The sequence below is a fragment of the Marmota flaviventris genome, chromosome 17 (genome assembly GCF_047511675.1).
Source record: "Marmota flaviventris isolate mMarFla1 chromosome 17, mMarFla1.hap1, whole genome shotgun sequence".
Taxonomy (NCBI): domain Eukaryota; kingdom Metazoa; phylum Chordata; class Mammalia; order Rodentia; family Sciuridae; genus Marmota; species Marmota flaviventris.
Window position 1 is genome coordinate 64,978,433 of NC_092514.1, and position 22,808 is coordinate 65,001,240.

The 22,808-nt window shown below is 37.2% G+C and overlaps 1 protein-coding gene across 5 annotated transcripts in view; it reads right to left on the reverse strand.

Moving 5' to 3' along the window:
* Nucleotides 1-286: 286 nt before the first annotated feature.
* The window catches only part of Nol11 (nucleolar protein 11), a 33,928-nt gene continuing 11,406 nt past the window's right edge, over nucleotides 287-22,808 (reverse strand). Inside the window, exons 8-18 of one of the 5 annotated variants that reach the window (XM_071603204.1) lie at nucleotides 19,111-19,187; nucleotides 16,949-17,072; nucleotides 15,392-15,480; nucleotides 15,165-15,239; nucleotides 13,765-13,949; nucleotides 13,527-13,652; nucleotides 12,696-12,926; nucleotides 12,234-12,315; nucleotides 11,672-11,764; nucleotides 8,633-8,740; nucleotides 287-1,144 (exon numbers count right to left, since the gene is read on the reverse strand). In XM_071603204.1, coding sequence (XP_071459305.1) covers nucleotides 1,100-1,144; nucleotides 8,633-8,740; nucleotides 11,672-11,764; nucleotides 12,234-12,315; nucleotides 12,696-12,926; nucleotides 13,527-13,652; nucleotides 13,765-13,949; nucleotides 15,165-15,239; nucleotides 15,392-15,480; nucleotides 16,949-17,072; nucleotides 19,111-19,187 — 1,235 coding nt within the window. In that variant the 3' untranslated portion in view covers nucleotides 287-1,099. Of the gene's footprint in view, nucleotides 1,145-7,818; nucleotides 8,248-8,632; nucleotides 8,741-11,671; nucleotides 11,765-12,233; nucleotides 12,316-12,695; nucleotides 12,927-13,526; nucleotides 13,653-13,764; nucleotides 13,950-15,164; nucleotides 15,240-15,391; nucleotides 15,481-16,948; nucleotides 17,073-19,110; nucleotides 19,188-22,808 lie in introns of those variants that run through there. The other 4 variants (XM_027946315.2, XM_027946316.2, XM_027946313.2 and 1 more) reach the window with 4 other exon arrangements.

Consider the following 22,808-nt stretch of genomic DNA (forward strand, 5'->3'; position numbering starts at 1 on the left):
ATGCAGAGTATTTGCATAGGTTTAAGTTGAACTGTGAAAAAGAAGGGGAACATAAAGAGTTCTTTTTTTGGTGCCGGGGTTTGAATTCAGTCTCGCCTGTGCTAGATAAACATTCTACCACTGCACAACACCTTGGTCCCAAGAGTTTTTCAAAGTTAATTAGCAAAATAAAATCTTGGCAACCCCATGTCAGATCTCAACATGTTTTGGAAATTTTGGTGGTTCATGAAGTCAAGCTTGGGGGACACTCTTATAGACCTCTCCTTTACAGAGTTCCAGAAGCACAGACTATCAGTGACCTTTATTTGACATAGAAAGATAAATGTGCACTGTGATTTGCTTTTGCTGTGTGGTCTCTTCTAGAAAGTTATCACAAGAATTTTCCTTCTGCTTTTTTGTATAGCCCTTAGCAAGCCTTCAGTATATTCTTAGGTTCTGAGGAATAAAGGCAGAACCATTTTTTACCTTTCTTTCTCTCCTTTTTTTTTTTTTTTAAAGAGAGAGAGAATTTTAATATTTATTTTTTAGTTTTTGGCGGACACAACCTCTTTGTTTGTATGTGGTGCTGAGGATCGAACCCGGGCCACACACATGCCAGGCGAGCGTGCTACCGCTTGAGCCACATCCCCATCCCATCTTTCTCTCCTTTTTAAAAATGTCTGCTTTTTATGATCCCTAAAAAATTGCTGTGTGTTTACAACACCGCCTGCTTGCTGATGACACCTGTGGAGAAAGTTGATGGGATGAGCAATTGAGAGTTCTTGGAAGCTCACTTTCCCAAGGGCAGGGTGGAGTGGAGAGGATTCTCCTCTGATAAGTTCCTTCTTTTCAGATCTTGACCTTCTGCTTCTGGGTCTCACCAATTCTTTGCTTCTTTACTTCATTGTGAAAACTTCCTTCATTTCATGTTTGCAATTATTACTGGACACAGCACAGATCCCACCCAGGGAAGAGGAAACTAGGTCATCATGTTCACTGCTCAAGAAATATTTGGAGTCAAACTGGTAGAAAAATAGGTTCTACTGAAAGCCAGCTTTGAAGGAAGATGGAAAGAATTTCATTGTTTCAAAAGTTCCATCTCTGGGGCTGGGGATATAACTTAGTTGGTAGAGTGGTAGAGTGCTTGCTTCACACGCACAAGGCCCTGGGTTCAGTCACCAGCACCATCAAAAAAAAAAAAAAAAAAAAGGAAGCCATAATTACACTTACATAAAATTAAATTTTAGATAGAATTTCATTTTGTTAATTTATAAGAATTATACCAGTTTAGGAAACTGCAATCACCACTCACACAGGCCCTCCCTATCCTGGTATTTGCATTTTTGGCAAAGTAAATCAGTGTCAGTTGTTTGGCAAGAGAGGAACAATAATCCCCTCACCAAAAAAATTTCATTATAGCAACAATGTACACATGTCATAAAGACACCCCACCCTCTAGAAGGGTATGTTTTTTATGGTTTCTCACTTAATTGTCCATTATTTCTAACTTGTTCAGCATAAATACTAGTAAAAAAAATTTCTCTTTCCAATGCAAATAATTTTGTCCTTAGACAAACTTCTATCCATTCCAGACTTTGGACCACTGTATTTTTTAGATGAAGTTATCTCAATCATAATTCTATGCCTTGCATGGTCACCAGATATCATACAATCTCAAGGAATCTTCTGCTTGATAAGAATGTTTGATATGTTCTGGGATAATACCATTTTCTGCTAATTTGCATACTCATTTCATTCCATAAATATTTAGAATCTATTTTTTTTTTTTAAAGAGAGAGAGAGAATTTTTTAATATCCATTTTTTTTAGCTTTCAGCAGACACAACATCTTTGTTTGTATGTGGTGCTGAGGATTGAACCCGGGCCACAAGCATGCCAGGTGAGCGCGCTACCGCTTGAGCCACATCCCCAGCCCAATATTTAGAATCTATTAGATCATCTTTTTATTTTTTGGTGCTAGGGATTAAACCAAGAGGTGTTCTAAACCCAGCCCTCTTAACTTTTTATTTTAAGACAGAGTCTCAGTAAGTTGTTAAGGCTGGCCTTGAACCCGAGATCCCCTGCCACAGCCTTCTGAGTCACTGGGATTGCAGGCATGTGCCATTGCACCCAACCAGTTTTCTATTTTAAAGTGAAATTTATGCTAAAAACAACTTAATAATCTGTAACCACAATCACCAAAATAATTAACTGATTCTGACAAGAATTCAATGGATCTCCTAGAGATGGCCTGTATTCTCCTTGAAAATATGTTCCTTTCTTTGCCCCAAATACTTTTTTTTTTTAAGTTGGAGATGGACACAATACCGTTATTTCATGTATTTATTTTTATGTGGTGCTGAAGTTCGAACCTAGTGCCCCACACATGCTAAGCGAGAACTCTACCACTGACTGAGCCACAACCCCAGCCTTCCCAAATACTTCTCACTCTCAAGATAGTCCACATTCTCCCTTGAATATATCTCTGCTTTCCTAAGTAAACCTTTGGCCATGGCTCTGCACAGGACTGCTGAAATTCTCTTCTATCATGTATGCCAAGAATGCTGCTGGTATTGAGTTGAGCTGCCACCTTGTCGGAAATTCCTTAGCTGTATCTATGCTCCTGTGACATTTCTTGGTGGCTTATATAGGGGTCTTTGATGGCACTAACAATTTCATGTTAGGGGAATGGCAATACAAGAATTCCAACCCATCTCCATAACTGAGGCCAGGGTCTATCTCCTTTATCCCTGACCAGGCAGAGTCATTACCCCTTGACAGTCTAAAGGAGCCATAAAAGACAGATCTTCATCCCTCACTAACCCTTAAGATTTAAGGGATCAGGGCTGGGGCTGGGGCTGAGTGGTATAGCATTTGCCTACCACAAGAGAGGCTACTGGGCTCAATCCTCAGCACCAAATAAAAAAATAAACAAAATAAGTTATCATGCCCAGCTGCAACTAAAAAAATAAAAAATAACAAAGGGATCAAACTGTTGGGGGGAGGGGAAGGAGACAAGGGAACACAAAAGAGAGATATACTGGGCTGGGGATGTGGCTCAAGCGGTGGCGCACTCGCCTGGCATGCGTGCGGCCCGGGTTCGATCCTCAGCACCACATACAAACAAAGATGTTGTGTCCGCCAAATACTAAAAAAAATAAATATTAAAAAAAAAAAAAAAAGAGAGATATACTGAGTATCAAAGGAAGTACCCATGAACCACTGAAACACAAGAAACACCCATGAATATTTGGCCTACACACAAGATCCATGCTCTTGCCTGCAAAAAAAAAAAAAAAAACACCAAAAACCAAAAAAACCACAAGGGCAATGGACAAGTACTGGGAAAACTGGCATGGAATTTCATAATCCTGTCCCAGCTCCACTCTAATCCAACCCAACACCCCACACAAACGGGTTGCTGTTTCTCTCTCTGTATAAGGCTCACATTCTCCCTTGAATGCGCCTCTGCTTTCCTAAATAAACCTTTGTCTATGCCTCTGGAAAAACAAAAAGAATTGATGGACAGGGCTAGGGATGAAGCTCCTTGGAAGAGCACCTGCTTAATATTTGCGAGGCCCTGGATCCCACCCTCAGCACTGCAAAACAAAAACAAAACCAGAATTTGATGGATCTAAAAGTACTGTTTGGGAAGTGGTTTCCAGACCATATTTATCTCTGAGTCTCTCAAATACACAGATTACTTTTTTTTTTTTTCAAAATTTTCCTGTAGGATCCATTTAAAAAAAAAAAATGTTTTTTAGTTGTAGATGGAAACAATACCTTTATTTTTATGTGGTGCTGAGGATCAAACCCAGTGCCTCACATGTGCAAGGTGCACGCTCTACCAGCCCATATAGATTTTTTTTTTTTTTTGATACTGGGGATTGAACTCAGGAGCATTTTACCACTGAGTCATACCCCCAGCCCTTTTAATTTTAAAATAACATCATACTTAGTTAGGGCCTTCCTAATTTGCTGAGGTTGGCTTTAAATTTGTGATACTCCTGTCTCAGTCTCCCAAATTGCTGAGATTACAGGTGTGTGTCACTGTGCCTGGTTCTATAGCATTGTCAAAAATGTTTAATGTGGGGTTGGGGCTTGGTTCAGTGGTAGAGTGCTTGCCTAGCATGCATGAGGCACTGGGTTCAATCCTCAGCACCACATAAAATAAAGACATAAAATAAAGGCATTCTGTCCACCTACAACTACAAAAAAAAAAAAAAAAAAAAAAAAGTTTTTAAATGTTTAATGTGATGACAACTAGACAAATCCAAATGAATTTTTTTTTTTTTTTTTTTTTTTTTGTGGTGCTGGGGATTGAACCCAGGGCCTTGTGCATGCAAGGCAAGTATTCAACCAACTGAACTATATCCTCAAATGAAGGAATAATCTGCAAAGTAACTGGCCTAAATTAAAAAACACAATAACTGGCAAATTGTTCCAGTTAGAAAACAATTAACAAGAACAAAATTATTAAAAGCAAGGACTGGGGATGTAGCTCAATCCTAAGTGCTTGCTTGGCATGAATGAGGCCCTGGGATTAATCTCTAGCACTAGAAAACACAACAAAAACAAAACAATGCAACGATCCTTGCATGGATCTGAGAGGGGAAAAAGAATCCAGCTGTAAATGGCATTACTGGGACAATCATGGAAATATGAATAAGGAGAGTAAATCATTCTAGATACTAGCACTGCATAAATACTAGTTTTCTGAATTTGTTCAATGTTTTGTAGTACTGCAGAAAAAGGCTGGTGTTTTAGAGGATTAAGATTAAGGGCTAGGGATATAGCTCAGTTGGTAGAGTGCTTGCCTTGCATGCACAAGGTCCTGGGTTCAATCCCCAGCAAACAATGTATGAGATTAAGCTGAAGTATCTAGATGTCTGCAAATAACTCAAATAGTTCAGGAACAAAAGGGGAAAAAAAAAAAAAAAAGAAAAAAGAAAAATTAAAAGCAAACATGAAAACATGCAACCAAAAAGCAAATCTTGGTGAAGGGTACATGGGTGTTCTACTATTCTTTTTTTTTTTTTTGAGATACCAAGGATTGAGGCCAGGGATGCTTTAACACTGTTCTACATCCCCAGCCCTTTTTATTTTTTGAGATAGGGTCTCTCTAAGTTGCTTAGGGCCCTGCTAAATTGCTAAGGCTGGCTTTGAATTTGTAATATTCCTGTCTCAATGCCCTGAGCCTCTTGGATTACAGGTGTGCACCACTGAGTCTGACATAGTTACCAATGCTGGCCTTTGACTTGGAATACTTCTGCCTCAGCTTCCTGAGTCACTGGGATTATATGTCTGCATCACTATGCCTAGACCATTAAAAAAAAAAATTTTTTTTTTTTTTTTTTTTGGGTACTGGGAATTGAACTCAGGGGCACTCAACCACTGAGCCAGATCCCCAGCCCTATTTTGTATTTTATTTAGAGACAGGGTTTCACTGAGTTGCTTAGCACCTTGCCGTTGATGAGGCTGGCTTTGAACTCTCAATCCTCCTGTCTCAGCCTCCCCAGCCACTGGGAATTACAGGCATGCTCCATGGTATCTGACCATTGTTTTTTTCTTGCAACATTTTTAGAATTAAACTGCTCAAAAAAAGAGGTGCAGGGAAAAAGTCTATCTTCATTTTCTTTCGTTCTTTATTTTGTGGTACTAGGGATTGAACCCAGGGCCTTGTACATGGAGGCAAGCACTCTACCAGCTGAGCTGTACCCCTGCCCAAAGTCTATCTTTATTTTGCAGTTCTATATATGAGTCATAATGGACTCCGCTATTGCTAGAGTCAGCAAACATTTACAAAAAGGCAGCCACGGAAGCAAAAAGCAAACAAAATTACCTAAACTTAAAAAGCAATTAATGCTGTTGGCTCACATTTCCTTTAGAAAACAGATAAGGTTCACAGCAGGAAATTGTTTCCTAGAAAGAAAACTTCAGTTTAAAGAAAAACTGTTTTATTATTATATAGATACTATGTTAGTCAGCTTTTCTTGCTGTGACCAAAATACCTAGTAAGACCAACTTCAGAGAAGAAAGATTTACTTTGGTTCATGGTTTCAGAGGTTTAAGTCCATGGTCAGTTAGCTTCAAAAAGAAACATCATGGTGAAAAGGTGCAGTGGAGGAAAGCTGTCAGTTCATGGGGAAGATTGACAGAAGGGGCCTCAAGGGCATGCCAATATTGTCCTACCTCTTCAACCATGCCCTAGCTGCCTAGTTTCCATCTTTTCCCAGCAGTGCATTCAGATTTTTAATCTGTCAAATGGATTAATCCATTGATGAGGTTAGATCCTTCATTCTCCAATCATTTTCCAAAGCCACACCTCTGGATACCGCTGTGCTAGGGACCAAGTCCTCAACACATAAGCTTTTGGGGGATATCCCCAAACCAAGCAGAAACAAACCTTTGATATAATTTGGGGGGTGGGAAGGGTGCGATGGCACATGCCTGTAATCCCAGTGACTTGGGAGGCCGAGGCAGGAGAATCGTGAGTTGAAACCCAGCCTCAGCAATTTAGTGAGGCCCTACGCAACTCACCTAGACCTGGGCTGGGAATATGGCTAAATGCCCTTGGTTCAATCTCTGGTATTAAAAACAACAATAAAAACAAAACAACAACAACAACAACAAAACACCAACCAAGAGTCCAGATGCAATGGTGCATGCCTTCAGGGCCTTGGAAGGTTGAGGAAAGAGAATTGCAAGCTTGAGGCCAGCCTCAGCAACTTAGTCAGACACTGTCTCAAAGAGAATGTAGCTCAGTAATAAAGCACTCCTGGGATCAATCCCTAGTACCAAAAAACAAAACAACAAAAACACATAGTCTAAGGATATACTGCCTGTATGTGAATGCAAATGAACTACTTTCTAGAACAAAAAACTACTGAAAACCCTTAGAATTATTAGTCTGTACTCAGGGATGATCTATTATTGAATAAACATTTACTACATACGTGTTGTGTATCTATGTTTTTGTGCTAAGTGTGTAGAAAAGGGTAAAACACAATCCTTGCCTTGCCTTGAAGAATTCTACCTATCTAATCAAGAGTCTCTATATGTCATTATAATTTTTTATTTTTTAAATCAGGGATTGAACTCAGGGGCCCTCGACCACTGAGCCATATTCCCAGCCCTATTTTGTATTTTATTTAGAGACAGGGTTTCACCTCACTTTTGCTGAAGCTGGCTTTTAACTCGCAATCCTCCTGCCTCAGCCTCCCAAGCTGCTGGGACTACAGGTGTGCGTCATCACACAGTAAAATCTTAATTTCTAAATTTAGTATTTCACATCACATGCAACCTAGAAATAATTTGTAATTAGTATTTAAAGGCAACTAAAAATTTCTATTAAATTAAAATGGTAGTCATTCTATAAGTCATAACAGTTCTTTTTTGTGGGGGTAGGGGGATAGGGATTGAACTCAAGGGTGCTTTACCACTGAACTGCATGGAAGCAAGCACTATTTATTTACTTATTTGGGTACCAGGAATTTAACTCAGGGGCACTCAACCACTGAGCCCTATTCTGTATTTTATTGAGAGACAGGATCTCACTAAGTTGCTTAGCACCTCTTTTTTTTCCTGCTGAATTTGGCTTTGAACTCACAATCCTACTACCTCAACCTCCTGAGGTGCTGGGATTACAGGTGTGTGCCACTGTGCCCGGCTCCCTTTTTATTTTAAGACAAGGTTTTGCCATTGCCAAGGCTGGCCTCAAACTCCCTCAATCTCCCAAGACACTGGGACAGCTTAGGACTTTCATCATTAAGCTAACCTTCCTATAATCACTGCTTCAATGGTGATTTTTTTTTTTAATTCAAAGAAATACTATTCAAAATACATGATAAGAAATTAGACTTTTATCAATACACAAATAAGTTTACTTAAAATCAGATAGGTCACATATTTTAAAAAATTTCAGACCCTCTCCCCAGCATTGTCCACAATCTAGAGTAGGTTCATGTGAAACCTGCAGTCTTGCCAAGGAGCAATTCGTGATCGTCCAGATACTCACTGACACTTTTCTCTTGACACTGAGAGATGGTCACAAAAACAACAACAACAACAAAAAAAAAAACAACAAAACATTTGTTGCCTGGATGATTAGGAAGAGTTCACATAAAACGCCTATGAAGGAAAACTGCTAATATCAGAAGAGTTCCAGAACTTCAATTGAATATAATCCTCTAATATTCTTTTCTTGATTTAACTTCTGTAGCTCTCGAAAACTGACTTCGATCTTGTTGAGTTCGGAATAAACACTTATCTAAAGAAAAGAAGTTCCAGAGTAATTTTTACAATAACTTCTACATAAATAAGCAAGTCTTCTATGATTATTAATGAATTTTCACTGGTAAAAAAATTTTGGGGGGGTGCTGGAGAGCAAATCTAGGACCTTGAACATGTTATACATAATCCAAGCTACTCCATGAACAAATTTTAAAAGCAAATTGTAATAGAAGTACAAATAGAATTAGTACATATAAAAAAGTCACAAACCTGGAGGCTGGGACCGTATCTCAGTAGCAGAGTGCTTGCCTAGCATGTGCAAGGCACTGGATTTGATCCTTAGCATCATATACAAATAAAATAAAGGCATTCTGTCCATCTACAACTACAAAAAATTAAAAAAAAAAAAAAAAGTCACAAACCTGGGATTTCACAAACTTATAAAGATTTATCAGTAGCCTTTTTGCTTCTGGTATCATTACCACAACAGTAAAGTTAGCATCCAGAAGTAGACATATCCAATCCATGATCTGAAGATAAACAGAAAAAGGAAACTTAAGATTATAAATTTATTATTTATTTTTTAGTTTTCGGCAGACTCAACATCTTTGTTTGTATGTGGTGCTGAGGATCGAACCCGGGCCGCATGCATGCCAGGCGAGCACGCTACCGCTTGAGCCATATCCCCAGCCCAAAAAATCTGACAATTTTGATTTGCAGATGGAGGAACTTGAAGAAACACAAAAGGGCTTTATTTTATGCATTTACACTTGCTACTATGCTGCAAGCATAACTGAACCTTTTTCATGGCACTGTTATTTGGGATAGGGTGTTCCTAAGTTGCTGAGGCTGGTCTTCCCTGCACTACTAGGCCTGGCTTAGGATAAATTTTTTTGGTACTAGGGACTGAACTCCAGGGCACTCAACTACTGAGCCACATCTGCAGCCCTATTTTGTATTTTATTTAGAGACAGATTCTCACTGAGTTGCTTAGCACCTTGCCATTGTTGAGGCTGGCTCTGAACTCTCAATCTTCCTGTCTCAGCCTCCTGAGCCGCTGGGATTATAGGCATGAGCCACTGTGCCCAGCAAGAATAATTTTTTTTGTGGTGCTGGGGATTAGAATTCAGGGCCTTGTGCATGTGAGGCAAGAACTCTACCAACTGAGATATATCCCCAGCCCAAGGATAAATTTTAACAGGAAAGCTAGAGTGATGTTTTATCCAAGGTAGAGTTAATACTGATCTTTTTTTATTAAAACAAACGTAAGTTCACTTTCTTCTTTTTTTAAGTAGTATGGCAGACTGGAACAGGGTCTTGTACATGCTAGTCAAGCAATCTACCACTGGGCTACACTCCCAGGCCTTAAGTTTACTTTTAAGTAATTATCTGTAGTCAAAAATTCTTGTTTGTTTGTGTTTTGTGGCTAGAATGAAGGAAGGTAGGAAAACACTCTACCACCAAGCTACATCTCCAGTCCTTCAACTTCTATTCGGAAAGGATGGGGTACTGGATAGCACAGATGAGCTACTACGAACTAAAATAAAACTTAATAAAAATATCCTGTGTAACTGTACATCCTCAAATGGTATAGTTAACACACAGAAATCACTGTCATAAAAAAGCTTAGTGGTAGAACACTTGCTTAGCATGTGTGATGCACTGGGTTTAATTCTCAGCACTGCATACAAATAAATTAATAAGATAAAGGTTCATCAGCATCTAATTAAAAACAACAACAACATTAAGGAAACTGGTTATTCATTTGTGGAGAGGGAGTTTGATCCCTAAAAAACCTTTTACACTAAATAAATACTAAGTCGGTTGCAGTGGTGCATGCCTGTAACCCTAGCAGCTAAGGAGACTGAGGCAGGAGGACCACAAATTCAAAGCCACCCTCAACAACTTATCAAGGCCCTGCTTGAAATAAAAATTTTAAAAAAGGGCTGAGGAATGTGGCTCAGTGGTTGAGCACCCCTGGGTTCAATTCCTAGTACCCAAAATAAACAAAAAACCAAATAAATAAAATAAAACAACGAATGTACTAAGAAAACAAGATGACTATATTCTTACTGTGGGAAGGTCTTTACATATCACATGAGCCCTATTAAAGGAAAAGCTTAGTACTTTTTTTGGGGGTGGGGAGCATTACCAGAAATTGATTGAACTCAGGGACACTCAACCACTGAACCACATCCCCAGTCCTATTTTGTATTTTATTTAGAGACAGGGAGTTGCTTAGTGCCTCACTTTTGCTGACTTTGGCCTTGAACTTGGGATTCTCCTGCCTCAGCCTCCCGAGTTGCTGGGATTACAGGCTTGCATCACTGGGCCTGGCAAGTTTAGTACTTTTTAACAACATAAAAATTAAAAACTCTTCTATGTCAAAAATTTTGCTAAAAAAAGAGTAAAAGGATAAATGATGGGGAAAAAAGGTTTATAATGTATCTGACAGGAAAAGACTAAATACTTTAATATAAAAATTAAATAAAAAAGATTAGAAATGCAACAGAAATATGCACAAAGAGCCTGACTCAGCAAGTCCTTTTCATAAAAAGAAATATAAATGGATAATAAATATAATAGTGTACCTCTTCCATTATCAAAGAAATGCAAATTAAAATAAGGTAACATTTTGTTAACTTTCTGGTTGGCAAAAAATAAAAAGTTTGACAATACTAGGTATCAGAAAGAATGTGGAAAATAAGGATAAGAACCGTGATAGTAAGAGTGGCAATTGTCACAACTCTGCAAAGGTAACTGAGCACTGACAAAATGAGAGAAACGTGTCTGAATCTATTCCAAGAAAAAAAGAATGTTCTTGGGCCAGGTTGGAGTCAGTGGTAGAGTATTTGCCCAGCATGCACAAGGACCTAGGTTCAATCCCTAGCACTGCAAAAATACAAAAATAAATAATCAGAAGTATTTAAAAAATATTTCCAGACATGAAGGAATATATGTATACATTCACATACATATATTTGAAAATATATAAATATATATAATACACACACACACACACTCTCTCTCTCACACATTTGGCAGTACTGAGGATTGAACCTGCATGAATGAATGCATTGCTAGCCCTTTTTATTTTTTATTCTGAGACAGCGTTTCAAAAGTTGCTAAGACTGTCTCACACTTGTGATCCTGCTGACTTAGCTTCCTGAGTTACAGATATGTACCACGATGTCTAGCAGTAAGAAAATGACTGGAGAGTCTCATAAGTAAAAATCAGGAAATTAAGATAAATTTGTGTATAGAATTGTGGATCTAAAAATCCACAAAGAACCTGACAAAGAAAATTCAGAGTTCTTACTCCAACTCCAGTCGTCTCTGTATATGGTGAAGGAAGTGATACAATAGTCTCCCTAATCTTGGAGACAAGGAAAAATCAGTTACTGATTTCCAGAGGCTGAGACTGCATACAACCTGTCTGAAAAAATAAAAAGTTATCTGACCTGGCTTAGGGTTGGCGGGTGTATTCCAGGAAGCGTCATGGTAGCATTTTCACTACACTTCAAATAAAGGAAATACAAATACTGGAGAAATAGCTGGGTAGAAAAGAAAAAAAGGCAAGTTACCACCTTGGTAAAAAATTTTCTATAGACGTAAAGAATTTTCAGAGGCTGTCCAATCAAATCATATATCACACAAATAAACTATGTATCTGGGGCAAAAATATAAATAAAATAATATCCCTGACATCACTGAGGAACTCATTTAGTTTAGGACCAATGGGTTTATTCTGTTTATAAATAACAGGCAGAGAGAACAAGAGAATTCTTCTTTAAGCAATTCTTCTTAGACTCATTTATAACTTAGATGGCTTAATGTTATTTTCAGGCTTGGTACAAATAAAATGCCAAGGTCTATCACCCCCACATCACTCTATTCCCTAGGCACAATTATTTCACCATAAAATAATTTGATAACCTTTAGAATGTCCTAACTGCTGGGCAAAGTTAAGCAGAACAACTTAAACTAGAAAAAAAATTCTATGGGACTTGTATGTACACTTACAGTGATATGCTGTGCGGGGATGTCCTTCAAGTGAGGCAGAAGAAATACCTCACTGTATGCTGAATGAAGAATTGCATTTCTACTTAGGACTAAAGGAAAGCATCTTACTTCAACAAATAAAGGGTATAAATTCAAGCAATTCCCTTCCTAAATTTATACAAAAATATTACTTATCCAATCTAGAAAAGATTCACCACCAAACATTCTCCTAGTTTAGAGATCATTTGGAATACTTTATTAATATAAATACTAGTTTTTAGAACTGATAGAGCTTCTAATTCAGTATGGTTTCTTGTCCCCCCGCCACCCCGCTTTACATTACTGAGGATTGAACCTCGGAGAGTTTTATCCCTAGCCCTTTTAAAAAATATTTTGAGACAGGGTCTCACTAAGTTGCTTAGGTGGCTTACGACTGTATCCCTAGAAAGAGATTGTGTAAGGGAAACTTGTTTCAAAGGATACAATAGAGCTGCTCTTTTTGGCGTTACAGGGCATGAAGTGGTCTCCTCTGCTGCATTCTGAGGCTTTTCATTTACCTTTTGATTAAAGTTACCGCAGTTACCATTTTCAGGACTAAAGCCATTTTGAAGAATTTCAGGTTGCTCTTCCATTTTCTCATCTTGTTCGGTATCACTATAATCAAAAACTGACTCCATATTGATATTAATTTCTTGAAGACTGTCATCACCAATGCTATGTTAATTGAAAGCAAGAGGTTAATTCTTATCATTACTTGAACATTTGGAAGAAAATTCATTTTCTTTCTTTTTTTGGTACCGGGGATTGAACATACAAATGTAGGGCTATATCCTCAGTCCTTTTTATTTTTTACTCTTTTTTTGTGGTGTGGGGATTGAACCCAAGGCCTTGTGCATGTGAGGTAAGTACTCTACCACCAACTGAGCTATATCCTCAGATCTTATTTTTTACTTTGAGTCAGGGTCTTACTAAGTTGTCTGAGGTCTTGCTAAGTTGCTGAGGGTAGCCTCAAATTTGTGATCTTCCTGCCTCAGTTTCCCAAAACTGGGATTAAAGGCGTGAACTACCACGATGGGCTTTATTTTTTATTTTGAGATAAAGTCTCTCTATGCAGCTTAAGGCCTCACTAAATTGCTGAGGCCGGCCTTGAACATATGATCTTCCTGTCTTAGCCTGCTAAGCTGCTAGGATTATAGCAAGTGTCACCACACCTGGTTAGCAAATTAATTTCCTAAGGATTCCAAGTCTTAGAAACCAAATAATGTAAGAGATTTAAAATGTACTGAAGAAAAAGACCACTAGATCTTAACTTACCTCAAGAAAATTTTTAAGCAAGCGCAGGTGACTGACTCAGGAATATCAGGAAACTGGTGCAGACAAAGTTGTAACATCTGTACATCTGTTTTTTCTAAGGCGATTTCCATTAAGCCAGAACATAAGCTAAGAAAAAAAAAAAAAAGAATTAAAATAATTTTTATATGTTAAGAAAAATCTCAACTATAAAAAACAAAGTTAAAAGAGTAATACATATAAAGTGTATATCAACACCTACCTGTAGGAAAGTGTGTGTGTTTGGATAAGCTGTATGAGACAGTTCCTGGGATAAAATGATGGTTCTGCTTTACATCTTCCCAGAAGTCCTGTTACTATGTCCCCAATTTGTGTATGAAAGTCAGGTGTCCACTTGGCAGCCAAAAATTTACGTAGTTCTACTTCAATGTGTTTTTCTGAATCTTTCTGAAAGGGCAGAATTGAAGAGTTTGGCCTTGCACAATAACAAATGTCGCTCTGAACTTAAAATTTACTAGCAAAACATTTTTTTCAAATCACCAACAGTATTCATGCATTCCTATGAAAAGAACTGACACTACAATTTACTACAAAAAGCTGCAAAGAGCCAGTCACGATGGCACATGCTTGTAATCCCAGTGATTAGGAAGGCTGAGACAAGAGGATTGCAAATTCAAAGCCAGCCTCAGCAATGGTGAGGCACTAAACAACTCATGAGACCCTCTCAATAAAATACAAAATAGGGCTGAGATGTGGCTCAGCAGTTGAGTGCCCCTGAATTCAATCCCTGGTACCAAAAAAAAAATTCAAGGGTTTAGAAATCTAAATCTTTATAAGGCTAAATTATGAACAATCAATAAAAAGTTCAATGAGAAACTCATGAGGACAATACTATAACACTAATGTATGATAGTGAAGAGGCAAATAAGATAAAGCTTTCAATCAACTCTCTCAACCTTAAGATATAATAACAAATTTAGCTATAGCTATAAAAATGTTTAATAAAAATGGTAGAATGGATGGGTATGGCTGAGGCAGAATGACTGTAAGTTCAAACCCAGCCTAAGCAACATAGCAAAACCCTGTCTCAAAATAAAAAATAAAAAGGGCTAGGGATGTGGTTCAGTGTTTAGCCTTGGGTTCAATCCCTGGTACCAAAGAACAAAACCAAAAACACTCCATCATATTGGTATAGGCACCAACTTCCATAACGAGACACCTAAAGCTCAAGAAATTAAAAAAAAAAAAAAGAAAGAAAAGAAACAATTAGTAAGTGGGATAGCATCAAATCAAGAAGCTTCTTTAGAGCAAAGGAAACAAGAACATAAAGAAAAACCTAAAGAATGGAAGAAAATCATAGAAAGCTATTCCTCCAACAGGAGATTAATATCCAGAATATATAAAGAACTCAAAAAACTTACCTCAAACAAACGAAACAACAAAAACAAATAACCCAATCAATAAATGAGCAAAAGAACTAAACAGACATTTCTCAAAAGAAAAAAAAATGGATGGTGTGGTGCCACACACCTATAATCCCAGCAATTTGAGAGGACGAGGCAGGAGGATCACAATAGTACAGAAGTGCAAAAAAAGAGGTGGAATGAAAAGTAGATGGAATTTTTTTTTAACTATTTGGGTTGATTTCCAGTATTTATTTACCTTGATGGTTGATAGAAGTTGTTCTGATACTGGAACTTCTGGCTGTAAACTCACTTCAAGTTTTTTCCTCCTTAACTGGAAATTAAGTAAACTGATTAGGATCTCAATCACACAGTGTCAAAAATAAACTCTGTTATAGGGAATAGTGGTTTTATTTTAGCTTTGAAATAAAGTATGTGAAGATTATCTGTTTTCCTTAACATTTTTCTTTCAATAACTAAACTTACAATTCTCCTTGACTGCTCTGAGTTCTGTGATCCAAGTCCATATCCCTGAGATGTTTCCCAGTTAACAAAATGGGGTATGGTGTGAGTGCCTAAGAAAACATAAAATATAAAATTTCAACAATATTTTCACCTATAGTTATTCATCCAACCAACCAAAGAACACTAAACAACAACCACTTTTGCAATTTAAGAGAGATTTTTCAGCCAGGCACAGTGGCACATGCCTGTAATCCCAGAGACTTGGGAGGTTGAGATGGGAGGATTGCAAGTTCAAAGTCAGCCTCAGCAACTTAGCAAGTCTTTAAGCAACTCAGTGAGAACTATCTCAAAATAAAAAATGAAAAAATACTGGGGAGGGGCTGGGATTGTGGCTCAGTGGCAGAGTACTTGCCTCGCATGTATGAGGCACTGGGTTCAATCTTCAGCACCACATAAAAATAAGTAAATAAAATAAAGATATTTTGTCCTTTTATAACTAAAATAAATAAATAAATAATATCATCCTGGTGCCAAAAAAAAAAAGAGAGAGAGAGAGAGAGAGAGAGAGGTTTTAAAGTCCATGTAATTCTACTAACAATCTCAAATCAGTAAAGTATAGTACTTAAAGGGTATATGCCTACACTAGCAACATTAAGCTACCAGATGAGGCTGATGGCTGAAAGTAAACAAGGGAGTGAAATGGTATTACTGTGAGGAATATTTCCTCTCCCACAGGCTCTAAAAGTCAGAAAAACATTGGCATTAAAAAGTGTGTCAGCTAAGCATGGTAGGTGCATGCGATAATCCCAGAGGAGTGGGAGGTTAAGGCAGGAGGATCATGAGTTCAAAGTTAGCCTCAGAATCTAGCAAGGCCCTAAGCAACTTACTGAGACCCTGTCTCTGAATAAAATATTTAAAAAAATAAATAAAGGAAGGAAGGAAGGAAGGAAGGAAGGAAGGAAGGTAGGAAGGTAGGAAGGAAGGAAGGAAGGAAGGAAAGGTGGGTTGGAGATGTGGCTCAGTGGTTAAGTGCCCCTGGGTTCATTCCCCAGTACAAAAAGAAAGAGAGAGAGAGAGAGAGAGAGAGAGAGAGAGAGAGAGAGAATATGTCTCTTCAGTCTGTAGCAGTACTCGCAATGTGGACCATTCCCACAGTAGTCGCCTTCGTCAAGGAAGTTTCAATGAACAGCAGCAAATTGCAACATTAAAAATAAGCTATATGGAGGCTGGAGTTGTAGCTCAGTGGTACAGCACTTACCTAGCATGTGTGAGGCACTGGGTTCAATCTTCAGTACCACATAAAAATAAATAAATAAAATAAAGGTATTGCATCCATCTATAACTTAAAAAGAGAAAGAAAGAAAACAGGCTATGTGTACTGGGGATATAGCTCAGTGGCAGAGCACTGACCTAGTAAGTTTGAGACCCTGGGTTCAATACCCAGGTATCATATACACATATAAAAAGAATAAACTCAGTCAATAAGAGGTTATGGATATCTACATATGAAAATGGGAGTTAATAAGATGTTTTTAATTAATAAAATGTGTACACGCACGTATATAAGTAAGTTTTTACCTGCATCTTGACTATGCTTGAGTTTTCCAAGAGCACCAGCTAATGATGATACTTCACACTTATATGGAATCACAGTTAGAACTTTTCCATGTAGCATAAACAAATTTTCACCATAATACCAGAGCTGCAAAAACAGTAATCAAAACTATAAGCAAATTTTGTTCTAATATCTAACTCAATAAAACCTTATAACTTACTTATAAATTATCTCAGTAAAACACAAGGCAAAGACAATAAACTTTTTAGATGGTATTTTTTTTAAGTGACATATTGTGCTTATTTTTTAAAAAATATTTATTTTTTTGGTGTAGATGGACACAACACAATGCATTTATTTTTATGTGGTGCTGAGCATCGAAACAGGGCCTCGCCCATGCAAGGCGAGTGCTCTACTGTTGAGCCACAATACCAGCCTTTAGATGGTATTTAAAAAAAAAATTTTTTTTTAGTTACACATGGACACAATATATTTATTTTATTTTTATGTGGTACTTACGATTGAACCCAGGGCCTCACATCTGTGAGGCAAGCGCTCTGCCACTGAACCACAACCCCAGCCCTAAATGGTATTTTTAAATCAGAAAAATCTGACAAACATATACATTTAAAATAATTGAGCTGGCTATGGTGATGCATTTCTATAATTCTAGAAGCTTGGGAAGCATTGCAAGTTGGTGACCACCCTCAGCAATAGTGAGACCCTGTTTCAAAACAAAAAGGGCTGGGGATGTAGCTCAGTGACAGAGTACCCCAGGTTCAATCCCTAGTCCTGCAAAACAAACAAACACCTGAATTGTTCAAAATTAATAGTCACTATTAAATATTTATTAATACGATAATTTCCAAGGTTACTGTAACATAAAATGTAATAATGTATTAAGTGAAAGATATAGAATTGAACACTTTATATCTTATGATTCAATTTTTAAAAAAGTTTTTTTGGTTGTAGGGCTGGGGATATAGCTCAGTTGGTAGAGTGCTTGCCTTGAATGCACAAGGCCCTGGGTTCAATCCTCAGCACCACACACACACACACACACACAAAGTTTTTTGGGGGGCTGGGGATGTGGCTCAAGCGGTAGCGTGCTCGCCTCGCATGTGTGCGGCCCGGGTTCGATCCTCAGCACCACATACAAAGAAAGATGTTGTGTCCGCCAAAAACCGAAAAATAAATATTAAAATTCTCACTCTCTCTCTCTCTTAAAAAAAAAAAAAAAGTTTTTTTGGTTGTTGATGGATCTTTATTTCATTCATTTATTTATATGTAGTGCGAGAATCAAACCCAGTGCCTCACACATGTGATGTAAGCATTCTACCAATGAGCTAAGACCCATCCCTTATGACTTCAATTTTAAGATAGGTACATCAACAAAAAAATTTGACAGAAATGAAACAAGTTTGTTAGAATGGTGGAATTGCAAATAGTAAATTTTGTTAAAATTACCAATAATATCTTGTTGCTCTAAATATTTTGTTTGCATGTGAACATATACTTTCTAAATAATATTTATTCATTACCTTTGGTAAGTATAGAAAGTACAACAGAATACAAAATAGACAAGGACCTTGTTTCAGGAAGTCTGGTCAACTTTAATTATTTAAGTAATTCCATGACAATATTTACCATATAACCTAAAAGATGAATTTCTTAGGAAAATAGCAACTTCAGGTGTAGTTCAAAATGAAAAAAAAAAAAAAAAAAAGAGTAGCTAAAAACAGAAGTTATTGTATTAACTAGCTAATTCATCTCCTTTGATGTATTAGTAGCTATAATTGAGTCTTAAAAATGATGAACAGGGGCTGAGGTTGTGGCTCAGCAGTAGAGCACTTGCCCTGTATGTGCGAGACCCTGGGTTCGATCCTCAGCATCATATAAAAATACATAAGTGAAATAAAGGTATTGTGTCCAACTACAACTAAAAAATAAATGTTAAAAAAAATATATGATGAACAAGGGCTGGGGTTGTGGCTCCATGGTACAGTGCTCACCTCACACATGTAAGGCCTGAGTTTGATCCTCAGCACCACATAAAAATAACCCTTCAGGCAGAAAATAAATTTAATTTAAATATATTTTAGATCTAAAGAGATTTCTTCCCTTCCAGAATATTTGTCAGATACAAAAATAAGTAAATTTGAAAAAGTGCTTGTGAAAAACTTACTTGACCACTGGTCCCTTGTGGTAATTCTTTTGAAGTCTGCAGGATTTGAAATTTTATGTTCCATATGGAGAGGCAGTCTATAAAATAAGACATATAAACTAGATATAGTCAGAGTGTAAATAGAGGATATACTAGGGCAAGGTAAGGTAATTGTGAGTAGTTAATTTTGGTAAGGAGTCATAGATAAGTATACAAGTTTTGTTTTATTAAGTATGCAAGTGGGTAATAAAGAGTGATTGCCAGGCTGGGGATATAGCTTAGTTGGTAGAGTGCTTGCCTAGCATGCACAAGATCTGGGTTCAATCCTTAGCACCACAAAAAAGAGTGACTCCCACAGAAACTTAAGTGGACCAGAAAGAAGGATGAGCTCTGAAGAATGCAGGTCTTAATGGTTGGTTATAAATCTGTTACCAAAAAAAAAAAAGCCCAAGACAGTGTGCATGCCTATAAGCCCAGTAGCTTCAGAGGCTGAGGATTATGAGTTCAAAGCTAGTTTCAGCAACTCAGAGAGACCCCAAACAACTCAGCGAGACCCTTAAAAAATAATAATAATAATACAGGGGCTGGGAATGTGGCTCAGTGGTTAAGAGCCCCTCAGTTGAATCTCCAATACAAAAAACAAAACAAACAACAACAACAAAAAAACAAAGACAAGGATCAGATGGTTTCATTGATGAATCCTATCAAACCTTTAAAGAATTAACACCAAACTCTCAAAATACAAAAGAAGAGGAAACACCTCCTCACTCATTCCATGAGGCCCATATTACCCGGAAACTAAAGCCAAAGACACCACACAAAAAAACTACAGATTAATATCCCTTATGAGTTTGGATACAAAAAAAATTTTCAACAAAATACCAATAAAATGAATTTGACAACATGGTAAAATTTATGACCAAGTGAGGTTTATTCCAGGGATCCAAGATGGGTTTAACATAATAAAATCAACAAGGGTAGTATACCACATTAGTACAACAGAGGAAAATAAACCACATGATCATGTCAGTGTGCAAAAAAATGCAGCTGATAATCTAATACTCTTTCATAATAAAAACACTCAGAAAACTGGAAATAGAAAGGGATTTCAACAATAAGATAACAGGTATTTGTAAAATATCCATGGCTATCGTCATACTCAACGGTCAAAGACTGAAGACTTTCTCTTTAAGATATGGAACAAGACAAGGATTCCCATTTGCCTATGCTACTCAATCCTGTAGTAGAAGTTCCATGGATTAATTAAAAAGAAAAAAGCATCCAAATTTCAAATGAAGCAAACTTATTATATTTACAGTTGACATGATCCTGTATAGTAAAAAATGCCAAAGACTATACCCGGATACACACAAAAACTAGCATTAATAAATGCATTCAGCAAATTTTAAGGTAGAAGATCAACACACAAACTTCAGTTGTGTTTCTGTACAATAGAAGTGAAAAATTTTAAAATGAAAATGTCAAGGGGTTGGGGATGTAAAAGTGCTTGCTTAATTAGCATGAGGTTTGAGTCCTAGTCCAACCAAAAAAAAGGATTCCATTTACAATAATATCCAATATAAAAAATTTAGCTAAGGAGGTGAAAGATAAGGAAAACATAAACAGCTGGACAGACATCCTATGTTTATGAACTGGAAGACTTAACATTGCCAAGATGATAATACTGCACAAAGCAATCTACAGATTCAATTCAATACCTATCAAAATTATAACTGTCTATTTTTTTGCAGAAATGGAAAAGCCAAACCAGGTGGAATCTATAATCCCAACTACTCAAGAAGCTGAGGTAGGATCATAAATTTGAGGCCAGCCTGGGCAATTTAGTGAGACTCTCAAAATGAAAACAAAAAGGTCCAGGGATGTAGCTCAGTGGCACAGCATTAGCCTAGCAGCTTGAAATACAGCTCCAATCCCAGTGTGGGGAAAAAAAGAAAGAAATGGGAAAACCAATCCTGAAACTCATAGGGAACTGCCAGCCAAACAATCCTGAAAGAAAGGGGGAAAAAAAAAAAAAAACCCACAACAAAACAAAATGTAAAATTAGCTAAAACAATCCTAAAAAAGAATGAAGTTGGAGAACTCATATTTTCTGATTTTAAGATTTACTAGGGGGCTGGGGTTGTGACTCAGTGGTAGAGTGCTCACCTAGCATGCTTGAGGCACTGAGTTTGATCCTCAGCATCACATAAATGTAAAATAAAGATATTATGTCCACTTAAAACTAAAAAAAAAAAAAAAGACTTACTATAGGCTGGGCACAATGGCAAATGCCTGTAATCCCCGGGGCTTGGGAGGCTAAGGCAGGAGGATAGACAGTTCAAAGCCAGCCTCAGCAAAAAGCGAGGCACTAAGAACTCAGTGAGACCCTTCTCTAAATAAAATACAAAAACAGGGCTAGGAATGTGGCTCAGTGGGTGAGTGTCTCTGAGTTCAATCCCCACTACCAAAAAGAAAAAGAAAAAAAAAAAAAAAAGATTTATTGTAAACTTGCATAAACAGTACTGAATAGAACAGTCATCTATAGCCAAATGATTTTTCAAAAAGGGTGTCAAGACCATTCAAATGGGGCTGGGGATGTGGCTCAAGCGGTAGCAAGTTTGCCTGGCATGCGTGCGGCCCGGGTTCGATCCTCAGCACCACATACAAACAAAGATGTTGTGTCCGCCGAAAACTAAAAAATAAATATTAAAAAATTAAAAAAAAAAAAAAAAAGACCATTCAAATGATGCTGGGATGGCTGATTAACCTCATGCACAGGAATGAAGTTGGACTCTTAATTCATGCTGTACACAAAAATTAACTGAAAACGGATCAATAACAAATATAAAAGCTAAAATCACTGCGGGGTGCGATGGAGCATATCTGTAATCCCAGTGGCTTGGGAGGCTGAGGCAAAAGGACCATGGGTTCAAAGCCAGACTCAGCAAAGGTGAGCTGCTAAGCAACTCAGTGAGACCCTGTCTCTAAATAAAATACAAAATAGGGCTGGGGATATGGCTCAGTGGTTGAGTACCCCTGAATTCAATCCCTAGTACAAAAACAAAAAAACAAACAAAAAAACTAAAAAATCATAAAACTCAGAAGAAAAAACTGGGTTAATCTTCATGACCTTGGATTTGACAATGTATTCTTAGATATGACAACAAAATAACATGCAACAAAAGAAAAATATAGATAAATTGGCTTTCATCAAAATTAGAAACATTAGTGCTGCAAAGGACATTATCAAGAAAGTAAGTAAAAAAACAATCTACAGAATGGAAAAAAAGTATGTGGAAATCACATGTCTTGATAAGGGCCATTATATATAAAGAACTCTTAAAAATGAACAAAAAGACAAATTACCCAATTAAAAAAAAAAAAACAGAAAAAGGACTTAAATAGGTATTTCTCCAAAAAAGACGTATAAATCACCAACAAGTATATGGAAAAATGTTTAAGATCAAAAGCATAATGAGTACCACTCTCTACAACCACTATGATGACTATTATGGAAAATAGCAAATATTGCTGAAGATGTAGAGAAATTGGAAAGAACACTTGTATAATACTGGTGGGGATGTAAAATGATTTAATTACCGTGGAATTCAGTGGTTCTTCAAAGAGTTAAACACTGAATTATCATATGACACAACAATTCCATTGTTAAGTATATACCCCAAAGAATTAAAAACTGGTACTCAAATATACCTGTACAT